Source organism: Sebastes fasciatus, chromosome 9 (assembly GCF_043250625.1).
Source record: "Sebastes fasciatus isolate fSebFas1 chromosome 9, fSebFas1.pri, whole genome shotgun sequence".
Lineage (NCBI taxonomy): Eukaryota > Metazoa > Chordata > Actinopteri > Perciformes > Sebastidae > Sebastes > Sebastes fasciatus.
This window is the reverse complement of record NC_133803.1, coordinates 20,504,295-20,517,266: the sequence shown is the minus strand read 5'-3', so window position 1 is coordinate 20,517,266 and position 12,972 is coordinate 20,504,295. Positions and strand designations below refer to the sequence as shown.

At 43.9% G+C, this 12,972-nt stretch overlaps 1 protein-coding gene and 1 long non-coding RNA gene across 3 annotated transcripts in view; one reads left to right on the top strand and one right to left on the bottom strand.

The window, feature by feature from the left end:
- Window positions 1–12,972, top strand: part of slx4ip (SLX4 interacting protein) — a 40,743-nt gene that overhangs the window by 9,593 nt on the left and 18,178 nt on the right. For both annotated transcript variants that reach the window (XM_074646552.1, XM_074646553.1), the window contains exon 4: window positions 236–362. In XM_074646552.1, coding sequence (XP_074502653.1) covers window positions 236–362 — 127 coding nt within the window. The remainder of the gene's footprint in view (window positions 1–235; window positions 363–12,972) is intronic.
- Window positions 1–12,972, bottom strand: part of LOC141774166 (uncharacterized) — a 29,101-nt gene that overhangs the window by 5,221 nt on the left and 10,908 nt on the right. The window lies entirely within an intron of this gene.

Genomic DNA, 12,972 nt, shown 5'->3' with positions numbered 1-12,972 from the left:
CGCAGGCGCAGAACATAGTTACACAGTTAGTTGTCGGCTGCAGTCTTGTAGTAAAATTTTTGGCCAAGACAAAGGCGACATGAGGCGACACAACTGGTGGCCTTCGTCGCCGCTAGTTCTTTGATGTTGGGTTGGTGTGTCTGAGCCTTTACTTGTAAAGTCAAATCACAACTTGTGTTGTCTCAACAGTCCAACAACATGTTGCTGTACTGAAATATCTGCACACTGTTTGTAGGAGGTTACAGCCCTGGTTCGAGATGCTGTGGACCAGAGGGTTAAGCAGTACACCGAGTCCCTCCACAACAGAAGACAGCCCAAACAGAAAAAGGAGCTGGCACCTGCTTCAGCCTTTTTTGTGAAAGGTAACATTTTGTGACCCTCATTACACTGCCCTAGAGCCAAATAGTCTTTAATGGTATTTATTATGCTATAATTTATTGCTTTATGGTCCATTAATGTGTTTACCATTGCTTCTTCACATGTTTACGTGGAGCATTAGTTGAAATGGTTATTCGGTAATGAGTAGGAGTTCTGTTTATTCTGTTTTGATTTCCCTGTTGCTCATTCCTCTGGAATGTAGTCATCTTTGTCTTCCCTTTCCATGTCTTAGGTGTGTCTGTCATCAACTCTTGAATAAGTAAAATGGTTTACTTTGGCTGTGAGCTCAAAACATAATTCATTTACTTGGAACTCAGTGCAGAGGCATGGCTGTGTGCATGGAGGTGGGCCACGGAGCTCTGAGGAAGAGGATGGGAATGGAGTTACAACAACAGTCTGAAAAGTAGTTCATGGCTACCTTTTGGAGTGTGGGAGGAAATACAACAGAACCAGTTGGGACACGGTGGCGCTCTACGCCCAGGGTGTGACCTGGAGGCAAGAGCTGATAGGAGTTTTTATATTGTGTTGAACTGTTTAACTTGGCACAGAATTTAAGTCCATTCAAAATGGCTAATGTTTGTTACCCTTAATGACACACCTGTGTTTATCTGTACTTGTAGTTAACTGGATGACACCCGAAACAGTTGCCCTGACAGATATACAACCATATACACGGAGAGAAAAATCAATTAATCATGCTCCAATGTGAGTGGGCCAATTCGGTTCATCCCTATTTATCCAATGCAAGTACATTCCCCCAGCCACCCACACACATGCCTTTGAAGCAGTGTAAGGCTAGCTTCAGAGGAACCCCCAGCTGCGTGTTGTAAGGCAGACAGGTTTGTCACAGGTAGCAGTTAAGGGCAGTTAAACTGGGCTCACTCAGCAGGGCAGGCCTGACTGAGAGTGGGATTACAGGGCAGTTGGCTCCATAAAGTTTCTCCTGTGGCTGCAGCTCTGCCTCTCACGCTACTTTAGTCCTCTCATCCACTTTTATACTGTGCAATCACATGTGCATTTGTTGTCATACACAGATGTACATGTTATTCAACCTTTGTTATATTCTTGATAAACATATGGCACGTTTCCACCAAGCAGTCCAGTTCAGATCAGTTTGTTACACATTAGTACGGTTATTTTGCATTACCATTAGCAAATGTTGTGGATGGTACCAATACAACTCCTCAATTTTTGGTACGGCGACACGGGACATCCTGTACAAACCTGCGATTTATAAATAGAGGGCTGCAGGAATATGAGTCCAAAACCCCGGAAATGAGTTGGCATTTGGCTTTTTTTAATGGGTTTTTAGTTAGATGCCTGAAATAAGGTCTGTGGTGAACACAAGCTTAAGAGATTTTAACGTTTTATTCTACAATATAAAATATGTACGTGAATTTTTACGGGTCATAAAAAAGGCGGTTGCTAACAAGTGGCTAAATGACTAAATGTCATCACGCCGACTCATCCGCCTTTACAGTCTCGTTGTGTATACTCGCCCTCATGCGACCATGGTGTAGTTCGTTTATAGCCTAATGTTAGCTTTTTCGTCTGATGATTGCATTTATGCTCCAAAAATCATAAAAGTGGTGTTCATTTGTGGAGATTATTTTGCTAAACAAAAATTATAAGCATCATAAATGTGTGTTTGCCACAGAGCGTATTTTCTGCAATAATCCAAAATCCAATGGAAAAATCCAATTGGCTTTTTGTCGAGGGAACCCAGGGTGATTCTAACTTCCTGGTTGGCCTACAAAAATACGTCATCCCTGCAGCACTCTATAAACAAGCTGCCGTCAAGAGCGACCACAATTTTTAATTCACTCCACCCAGATTTTAAAAAAATGGCAGCTTGCAAAACTACAAAGTACACTGCGCTGTACAACTGACGAAGTGCAGACATTTCTCTGTTTGGTTGCTGTTGAAAGGATTCAGCGAGTGTCTCATTGAAGATGATGTCACGGCAGTTTCCTGCTCCGGCCACTACAGCGATCAGCTGAGAATCCCGCCTACACTGAGGGGGTCGTATCCGCAGTGGAAACACGGTTAGAGAAAAGGACCAAAAGTGAGTCGAGTCGAGCAGAGCTGTACCATGCAGTGGAAACACGGCTCTATAGTCATCATAAGCAGGCATACTGGTTGCATGCATGTGTGTGCGCATGCACATACAGTAGATGCTGATACACGTCCGAAACAGAGCGAATCAAAAGCAGCGACAGTGTGTTGGAGAGATACTATATATCCTCCCCCTGGGCTAGGTGTGAACAGGCTGACAGTGTATGGTTACTGAAAAGCCTGTCTCATATTCCCCATGACAGACTGAGGAGAGACAGACATCTCTAATGATGGAGATCACAGACTCCACACACACACACACACACACACACACTTACGCGCACACATTCACTCCGCTGTGTGAACAAGGGGACTATCAGTATTCCAGCAGTGAAATATGCATGTAAAAATGATTAAGCTCCTCGCAGCTTTGCCAAAAAGAATGTAACCAGTGGAACATGACTCCACACCATACTGGAGAATTTTCCCCTCTCCCAACATGAAAAGGTATCGCGCCTCAAACAGGCCCACACAGTTCATGTGCTCTAGTCCTATTAAAGGTCTTAAGTGAGTGTAATCACATTCTTGGTCTTTTCATTGTCCCATGAGAGGGAGGCGGCGTAGCAGTAAAGGTGGAGACTGTGACTGTGAGAAGTAAGCAGGCAGGCAGGAGCCATAAAAAGGGAAGGACAGACTATAGGCTTAGGGAGGGAAGCCCAGCAAACCTCAGGGCGGGTATTAAGTATTGGGGTCGTCTATTCTGCAAGCAGGTCAAACGCTAACATGCTAATCCTCACAGGACTGTCCATAGCAGGGAGTGGAAGCTGGTTTTCCGCGTGTATCTGTTTCAGCAGAAGACCTATTTGCTGTGTGTGTGTGTCTGTGCAGCATTATGTTATACGAGAGCAGAATTGAGCTCCTGGAGTGTGAGGCTTGTGTATGTGCAGGAACACGTGCTCATGCATGTTGTTGCTGCACATAGAGAAAGGTGTCAGGCGGGGTGGCACTGATGTCTGGGCCAAGAATAGGCGGATGGAGTGTGGTGCTATGTGTGGGATGGTATGGGTGGGAGGATTGTGGGTCTTGTATGAGGCGGTGTTTGAGCTGGTGCCAGTGTGAAATCACAGGGGCTTCCGCCAACAGACAGCAGTAAGAACAGCGTAAGAGCCTCAGCTGTTGGCACTTCAAATGAGCCATCAACAGCTTTTAGCATTCCAAGGCCCTTCAGTGCAAGTGTTTGTATCGGAGTTATCTCTATGGGTTATTGTATTTATTTATGTATGTATGCTGTGTTGGGTGCATATGTGTGTGTACAGCACCCATCAGTGAACAGGTCAGAGAGGAGTTTATCCCATGTCTTCTGCCAACATAAATCCTTTTCTTTGTATCTCAGCTGCAGAGGCTAATTTCCAACTGTCATCCCCCAGCCCCCCTCTTATCTTATTTTTTTTACCCAGGCTACTTGAGACTTCATGATTAGCTCATAGTGATGTGATTTATTTATGTTTTTAGAGAGATGAACAGAGGGAACTTTTCCCACCAAACATCTTGGCTCTGGACAAGCAGGATGGACATGCTGGACTTTAGAAGCCCAGGAAAGGAAGGGGAGCTTGGGAGAGGCTTGTTGCATTCTCCCTGGTAGACCGTGTAGTTGAACACACCCATATTTCTCAGAGTAATAATTACAGATTGGAAATGAGGAGATAATAGGTTCTCTGTGCTTTGAGGAATACATTTTTGTCATTTGATATGATATTCTGAGTAATGCTGGGCACACACTACACGGGAATTAAGCCAATTTTGGGCCTGATTCCCTCCTCCCGACAATGGTCAGCAAAGCACTGATTTTTTGTTCTAAAGATTATCTTTCCAGATCTGCCTGTGGTGTGATGTATGTTAGGAGTGTTTTTTTTTTAGTCAGGACTTTTGTCGTTCATGAATGGAAACTGTGTGTGGTGTGCTGTTTTAGCCAAATTGTTGCTCACCACACACTACAGGAACTGTCAAATTTAACATAACATGTCATTATGTGTTGGGTCTCTCACTTTTTTCAAAATCGTATCAGTTTTGAAAAATCCTTTAGTGTGGGCCGGCCTTAATGAAGCTGGCGGTTAAGACAGAAAGAGTGTCACAGTTGTCCTCACGAAGATGCCGCTGCTCTGCAGGAAACAATCCGAGAAAGCAAAGCTTTTCACTTCAGACATGGCCGTCCCCAAGCGATTGTCTCACCGATGTACTTCACTACTTTTTGTATTAGATTAGATTTTGTTTAACTAAACTGCTGATTGTGTCCCATCTTGTTTTTTCATTTGGTCAAGTATTGTTTTACCTCAAGGGGATATTGATTTTGTAGTCCATAATGGTGTATATATTTGTGTGTATGTGTAGAGTGTAAACTGAGAAGGCCCATTTTACACGGATTTAGTTAACATGCCATTTCAAACTGCCAAAGCACATTACCAGATGTCTTACGTCGACTACTCGTATCGATACAGCCTCATTGATCTCTCCATGTGAGGCAGAGCTCGGGTGTAGTTTTGCCTGGTGTTTGAGAGGCTAACTTCCGACCAGCGAGAGGAGTTAGAGGAGCCCTGGCAAAGTGGTACCTAGGGTCCATTTTAGCCCATGGCAAAGCTGGTTCCTTCTTCCTCTCCCTGCACAGGTGCCAGGGCTTAGGGGGAGGGAACACCTGCCAGCCTGTTTCCCCATGGCCACGGCAGGCTGGAGAGGCATTTTCCCAGGCTCCCCAGATGAATGGTCACTAATAGCCGTGGGAGAGGGCTTTGCGAGTGCTGCACAGTGTACCACTGACTCCTCTTGGCAGCCCCATGAAGGGGGCTTAAGGCAGCCTGGCCACGGCCATTGCGGGAAAAGCACAAGTGTTGCTGGATAGCTTTACTGTTGGAGAATGTGTTTACGAATGACCATCTCCCTCCCAGTGAAGAATGTGGAGGATGTGTAGAGACTAAAAGGGAGATGGTTAATTTTTGCACTGCCCTGTCATACATTTAGCTTTGTTTGGCTTCTCTGGCTCTTTGAAGCCCCAGGCCGAAACAAATTCGGAAAAGCTATTCAGTCGAAATGTGACTAAGACTTTCTGTATACAAAATGCAAAAAACATCAAAACCGTTCCATGTGTGTTGGATGTCCATTTTAGGCAGAATTGGTACATGCCAACCTTTCAGCGTCCGACACTTTTCTGAACCCACAGAAGTACTTTTGAAGTGACAACCTGCATGAACCCACCTTGTTTCTTCCCAGTGCTACCACAGCTATTACTATTTATGTGAGTGTCTGTTATGCAGGGACTGGTCTGTAAATAGAGAGGCATGCATGTGGCAGAGTTACCTGCCCTGCTCTGTGTTACTGGGCGTGAGGCAGGCTGGGATTAAGGCGAGGGGGAAACGGAGACCTGTGACAGGAACAAAGGAATTCCAAGGCCCAGGCTGGAAATGGATCCTGATCAGAGTAGCCACTCCAGCCAGTCCTGCCCACCCCTCTCCCCGCTCGCCCTCCCTCCCCTGGCCCCTGCTGGGCAACCCCCTTTCCCCTGGTGCTTTGTGGTGTTGCTGTGGCTCTTTAAATCCTTTCTGTAAGCCCCCGGCCTTACTCAGCAGCAACACAGAGGACAGTCTGACTCCAATGTTAACCCTCTCTCCTTCCTATTACTGCACAGTACACACACACTTTTGTTCTTTTTCTTCCTCTTTTTACACATTTATCCACTATCTCCTCTCCTGTGCCCTCCGTGTCTGCTCTTCTCTGCTCTCCTCATGTCGTCTCTATGTCTTCTCACTTTCTCTCCTTCTCTCCTTCTCCGCAGGGTCAGCTGCAGTCTCTTAGGACACAACCGCAATCCCCGCCATAGCTGTCACACCACACTCTTTTCCCATATAATTAGGGCCTGAGCCTGAGCCTGAGCACGGATCACATTCATGTGACTGTTCCCATTCACCACAATCTGGTCTGGGAGATGGCAAACACACTCTCTAGGACTCATGCTAAGTGTTCAGCATGTCCAGAATGCCTTGTTTTAGGAAATTCTGAAAAGTTTCAGAGGATGTCGTTGTTTCCCTCTGCTCTTTGCTTCACTTTGAGAAACAGGCCTCGGTCTTGTGCTCTTTGTGAGCTCTGTGGTTTTTCCTGTGAACAGATGTCATTGTAGTGCTGTGTGCCAAATGTGCCTTGTGTGGTCAGGAAAGGCCAGCCTAGGATGGCCTTAACGAAAGCAACACAGACTTTAAAGGTGCTACTGATAACATTCAGCCACTAGATGTCACATCCTCCCTCCCCCGTTTCATTGCATTTACTTCATAACAAGTAGTTGCCAGGCACTTACCATCAATCTCAGCTAATTATCAGTTTTTTCCACATTAACTGATGACGCAGAGATAACATGCGATACCAACGTCCTTTTACTATTGGCTCACAAGCCTTTTTAGAAGTGGGAACCAAACATCAGATATCTTCCAGAGATAAACAAAATGCTAATTTTGGACTCGCCAACATTTTTTAAATGATTAATTCACAATCATCATTTTTTTTAGGGAAAGCCATACTTTTATTTGGCACCTTTCTAAAGGCTCCAAAGATTTTTATTTTTTATAAATTCGTCTACATAAAAATGTTATCAATAGGGATGCACCGATCCAACTTTTTCAGTCCCGATAGCGATACCTGGGCTTTGGGTGTCGGCTGATACCGCGTACCAATCCGCTACCAGTGTTTAATTTATAAGCTGTATTCCTCACTGTGTGGAAGTGACTGGGATCATTATTTGATGTAAAAAGCAACATCAGGCTTGACTTAAATATTGCTTTCCTAACTTTGTAAAATAAAATGTAACAAATAAATACATAGATATACATTTACTGAATTGTTATTTATTAAAATAATAAATCGTACACCAGCAACTTGGTAAAAAAATCTTCAAAATCAGGAATTACAATTCAGGTGTAAATCTTTTTAATGCAGCAACTAATTGGTTAAAACTTAAACAGGAATTCAAATTCCAGTATATAATGTATATGGAACATAAACATAAAATTGAATTGAATAAATCCGCCCCATTGTCACCAATATCCAATCCAGCTATTTGAGTCAGTATCGGCCCGATATCCGATCCGGTATCGGTGCATCCCTAGTTATCAATAAGAGCTCTAATGCTTTCCAGGCCCTTTTTTTTGCATAAGGTCAGAGATGTACATCAATTACATAAAATAAGATCAAATTGAGAACTTGAACCAGCCTGTTATCATTAGGCACTGGTAGCAAAACCTAGATAGAATTGCCATGTGTGCCATGGTTCACCTATTTGGATTTATAAACACAGACTAGCAGATTTGCAGAGGGCCCAGCAGGCAGAGACAGCCTGCTTCCAATGAGATCCTGATCTGAGATTTAAAAGGCCAGCACAGTACATAACTCAAGTCCACAAACTGCTCTGCACAACATTAATCCAAAGGAGCTTAATGCAGAATAAGCAGTTTGCATCCTCCTCATCCTGAATGCTCTTTAATATAAACAGAGGCAGCACTTTAAGAGATTTGTGGCTTCTTGGGCTAATTAAGATGTAATGATGATTAAATGTGACATTTTGTATTGTGACTGCATTTCTCTCATCAGATTATGTTTCTGAGAAATAGATTTTTTTCCCCACGATAATTGCTCTGTGCTCCAAAATGCTCCCCACCACTTTAGTCACATGCTGCATTATGGGTTGGCCTGAGCTACCATGCTGCGGCGTATTTTGTAACTGCGATGAAGGGGTCACCCAAATGTTAAATTGAACACTCATGTGCAAATATTGTTTCAGGTGGACGTTGTGCAGGATGATAAGGCACAGTGCTCTGCTACGGCCGTAGTTACAGTTACACACAGAGAGTGATGTCCTTCCAGGAAAGCCCCCACTTACATATGGGTAACTTCCTCAAGCTCTCTCATCCTTCACCACTCCACCCCTCTCTCTCGCTCTAAGCCCCAACTCTCCACCCACACTTGAGGACGGAGGGAGGGGGTCCACATCAAAGCAGAGATGTCAAAAGAGCAGGATTCTCAGGCACTGATGTCTGACTGTCCTGCTGATTCAACTCCTGTTCATAAAGGGGTTGCGTGGGAATAGCAATCCTCCTGACACACAGTCACTGCATTTACACGCACACTAGAAACATGGTTAATGGGAGAAATCAGGTTACCGCCGGAAATCGGAGAATGCCTTTACATGCACTGCAATAACCAGGTTACTGTAAAAGCTGCGTTTACGTGCAGCTGGTGGGTAATCAGATTTCTCTCCCTCTCAGTGCCATGTTTTTGAAGCGGTGCTGGCATAATTTAAGCGCATTAATGATATATAATACTGCAGCCTGAAGAGGTTTCTTTTTTCCATTTTTGGTGGAAACATTTGGACTAACTGACAGAGAGTCATTTTTTCCCTAAAATAATCTTCCATCTGTGGGAACCATCTTATTTAGACTTATTTATTTAAGTTTTGATTTTAATAAGGCTTTGATTTAAAGGACCAGTGTGTAACATTTAGGGGGATCTATTGGCATAAATGGAATATAATATTCATAACTATGTTTTCATTAATGTATAATCCCCTGAAAATAAGAACTGTTGTGTTTTCGTAAGCTTAGAATGAGCCCTTCATACTTACATAGGGAGCGGGTCCCCTCTCCACAGAGTCCGCCATGTTACACCGCAATGTTTCAACAGTAGCACAGAACGGCTTGGGTCGGAGTCGATAATAAAAGGCTGACTGTTGCGCCGCCTCAAGTTGCCTTTGTCTTGGCCAAAAAGTTGCACTTGAACACACCGCAAAGACTACAGCCGATGACCAACTAACATGTACATTCTGCGCCTGCCTTAGAGGAAATAACTCATAACATACCAGCAGGTGGCGGTCGTCTGTATTCGTCATTCAAAAAAGGGAAACCGGAAGATCTAGGACAGCAGCTATACTAGCCGTTATTATGATACGTACATGAAATAAAGCGGCGTTTGCCGACCATTTTCACACCACTCTCACGCACAACTTAGGTTCATTCTAGATGGCCATATCTTTGTGAAAATATCCGTGTATTGGAATGACCAGACGAGATCTTTAGATCTCGAGTCAAGTCTTTTGACTTTACTCGTTGGCTTGCTTTCCTCACTCCCATTTCTCTTCTCATGCACTGATTCGTTTAAGCTGAACCGCCAATCAGTGATTTCTCTCAATGTTGATTCAACATGCTTTTTCGGCCAAAAAATCTCCGACATGGACAGACTAGAGCCGACGGTGCGGGACACACCGCAACAACTAGGCCGACAGACGCTAACCGATGGCCACAAATTGGCTGATGGCCGAACGTCAGCTTGGTGTGTCAGGGCCTTTAAAGGCCCTGGACCATACTATGGTCAGGCTCCTGCAGGGCCAGGACCTGCTAGGAACTCCAGAAAATCCCCTATATCAGAGCAGAAATCCTTATGGATTCCTGCAGGAGTCACAACAGTATGGGCCGCCAGGAATGCGGATGGCGAGAAGAAGAAGGCTATGTTTTCTATGGCTGTTTTAATGATCTCCTCAGGATATAACTGAAGTTAATGAAGTCTGTTCCATGGGGGGTTACCTTTGACCCCGGTCTGAATGCTTCTCACCCCTGTCTGTTCCATTTTACAGTCCTAGTCACTCTGGATGCCTTTTGGTTTGTTGACTTTTCTTTCCTCTCATTGTTTTCCCAGGAAGCGGTGAAAGCTGCAGGGATGTGTGTGTGTGTGTGTGTGTGTGTGTGTTTGCGTGTGCATGTGTGTCGAAAGTACAGTACTCTACCCTTGGCACCAGCCTTGTGGAGACTGTGTCTTTTTTCTGCAGTTGTCCTGTGGTATATTACAAGATGATATAAGTGTCTCCATACAAGCGGTTACGTTATTATCTACCACATTTCTGAAAACATGGCGTGCTGGCTTGTTTACGGTTTGACCTGCCATGATATTGTTGTGCGTCAGGTTTCAAAACAATTAAGCAAGACCATCTTCTCTTGCAGGAAGTACAAATGAAACCTTTTTAAAGTCTCCACTCTGCAGATTTGGCTATTGCACCACTGTGGGCCACAGTTGCCACAGAAAGGGGCCACTCATTCCCAGAGGAGGCACTAGCAAACTGTTTGTGAGAGAGAAACATGAATGTAAGCTTAGCACGAGAGAACCCGGGCAGAGGGCCAAGAGCAACTCTGCGCTGTGCAGGACGTTATAAAGTTGGAGCAACAGCTGATGTCTCGGGCCGCGGCGTTTGCACTGGTTCCCAACTCTGTGTCCAGACGTCCCTGTCAAACTTGTCCTGGGAATTGGCAAGCTCAGCCCACCAGGGAAAGCAATGAGAATAGTTGTAGAGCTAGAAATGAGGCCAAAGAGACTAACGGACAAAATCAAAGCTTCTGAAAACATAGAACGCCATGAATGTGCAATGAAAGATGCTTCCCTCCTGCACCCAGAATGGGCAGAGAAAACAAAACAGATACAGATCTGCATTCCTCTCTGGGTAGACATCCAGAATGGGCGATAGATGTCCGCTGCTTTGCTATTTAAAGAATAATAGGATATGAGAATTTTTCAAATAAAGGAATGCTGCTATTGTTAACTGCAAAGATGCTCGACATACCATACAGTGTGTTAATGCAATTTCCCTTTGGGAGTAATTAAGCACTCTATTTAAAGCTTGGGGCCTATCCAGTATTACTACATATACTATATATACATCAAGTATTGAAGGGACAGACTTCCAAGGACCCCAACTCAGTGAGACAATTCAGTGAGGGAGGTACATCAACAGCATATGTACTCATGAATCTAACATCAACATGTGTCTCCTGGTTCAACAAGACATCCACCCTGTACAGCATAGTCCATAAGAATTTGGACTTTGACACATTTTTCTTGTTGTTCAGTGGCCTTGTAAATCACCTGACTTCAATCCAACATGTGTTTCACTTGCTGAAGATCAGGCTTGAGCTCCTAAAGCCGCCGATTAAACATGCTGAATGGGCCGAAAAACTTGCAACACGGGTAGACTAGAGCCGACAGTGTGGGACACACCACGAAAACTAAGCCGAAGACGCTCACCGACGGCCCCAAACTGTCCAACGGCCGTCCGTCAGCTTGGTGTGTCAGGGCCTTTAGAGGCCTGGAAGAGCACCACTAGAGAAGTTATCAAGCTAATGTACGTGGCTTATACAAAGGACTCGAAACCAAAATATGAAACATTTTATTTCTTGCACACTTATGTATATTTATTCAATTACATTATGGACAAAAACGACAGTTACTACACACGTCATTTCCATTATACTTACAGACTGTGCTGTATTTATAGAGTTACAGTTATAGAGTTACCTGAGCCCTTGGTTGACAAAACAGAGGATGTAAAATGATTCCTACAAATCCCTATTTATCATTCACCTAAAGCTGTCTCATGGCCTTTCTATTGCAATGTCCTACTGCTGCCGGGCAGGGATTCCCAATGTCAAGCTCCTGGAGCCCTACTTGTTTTGTATAGGTTAATGTCCCTGATTAGATGGCTAGAATGAAAAAATAAAGAGGGCGAGGCCATCACTGACCTAGAAGTCTCCCTTCTATTGTGCAGATTAGAGACTTTAACGAATGTTCACAAATTTTGATTACGCTGTCGAACATGAATTTTACTGGAGGCAAAATTTCTACATAATAGCTTTTGAAGATCAGACGCACTCCCAAAGGCACTAAACTGACAAGTGTTATAGCCTGTCACCTAGGTGCCAATGTTTTCCCTATTATCTTAAGAAAAATATTGATTGTAATTGCTTAGTATCATAGCAACAAACGAGTATCCATATTTCAAAAGCCCTTTGATTTCTCACCTTTTATTTTAATTGGACTTAACTTTTAACTGTAAAGTTTGTATTCTATAATCTGACAGACTGAGCTTGGTTTCTTTGAAATAGATTTGACTGACTGTTATATTGATTTATATGTTTGTATATATTTGTAAGTATGAATTGTGTTTGCCAAAGTGGGGGCCCTGGTTGTCAATGCAGCTACAAACACAAAGAAAAAGAAAGCCATGGTGGTGCCATTAATCACTGACCAGTGGACGTAAGTGTATACCTGTGGCAGTTTTGTGACACACTGCCTCTGTAATTGCATGTCATTATCCAAAGAATCACGAGAGGGCTTCTTTTTGAAGATGTTTATGTGTTGAGATGACATCAGCTAACAGCGAAAGGGGAATGATCACAAAGGCACGAGGGCCAACGCTGTTAACCTGCTGTCTGCTCTGTGTGTTGTATGCTGACGCATCGTGTGGAACATGTTTGTTCCAGTTGTAGATACACTTTTAGAGGAGACTTGTTCAAGTTTGTTTTAAGTTTTATTTATGAGTGACTGTCAGTGTTGTTGCCAACGGGTGAAAACCTCCCCGCTCCCAAAATGTCAGCTTTTCAGAGACAAAGAAAGCCCTGGTTTTAAGCTTGATGACAGTGCATTTCTGACATTATCCAGGGAGTTCTGAGTGCAAGAGGTCAGGAT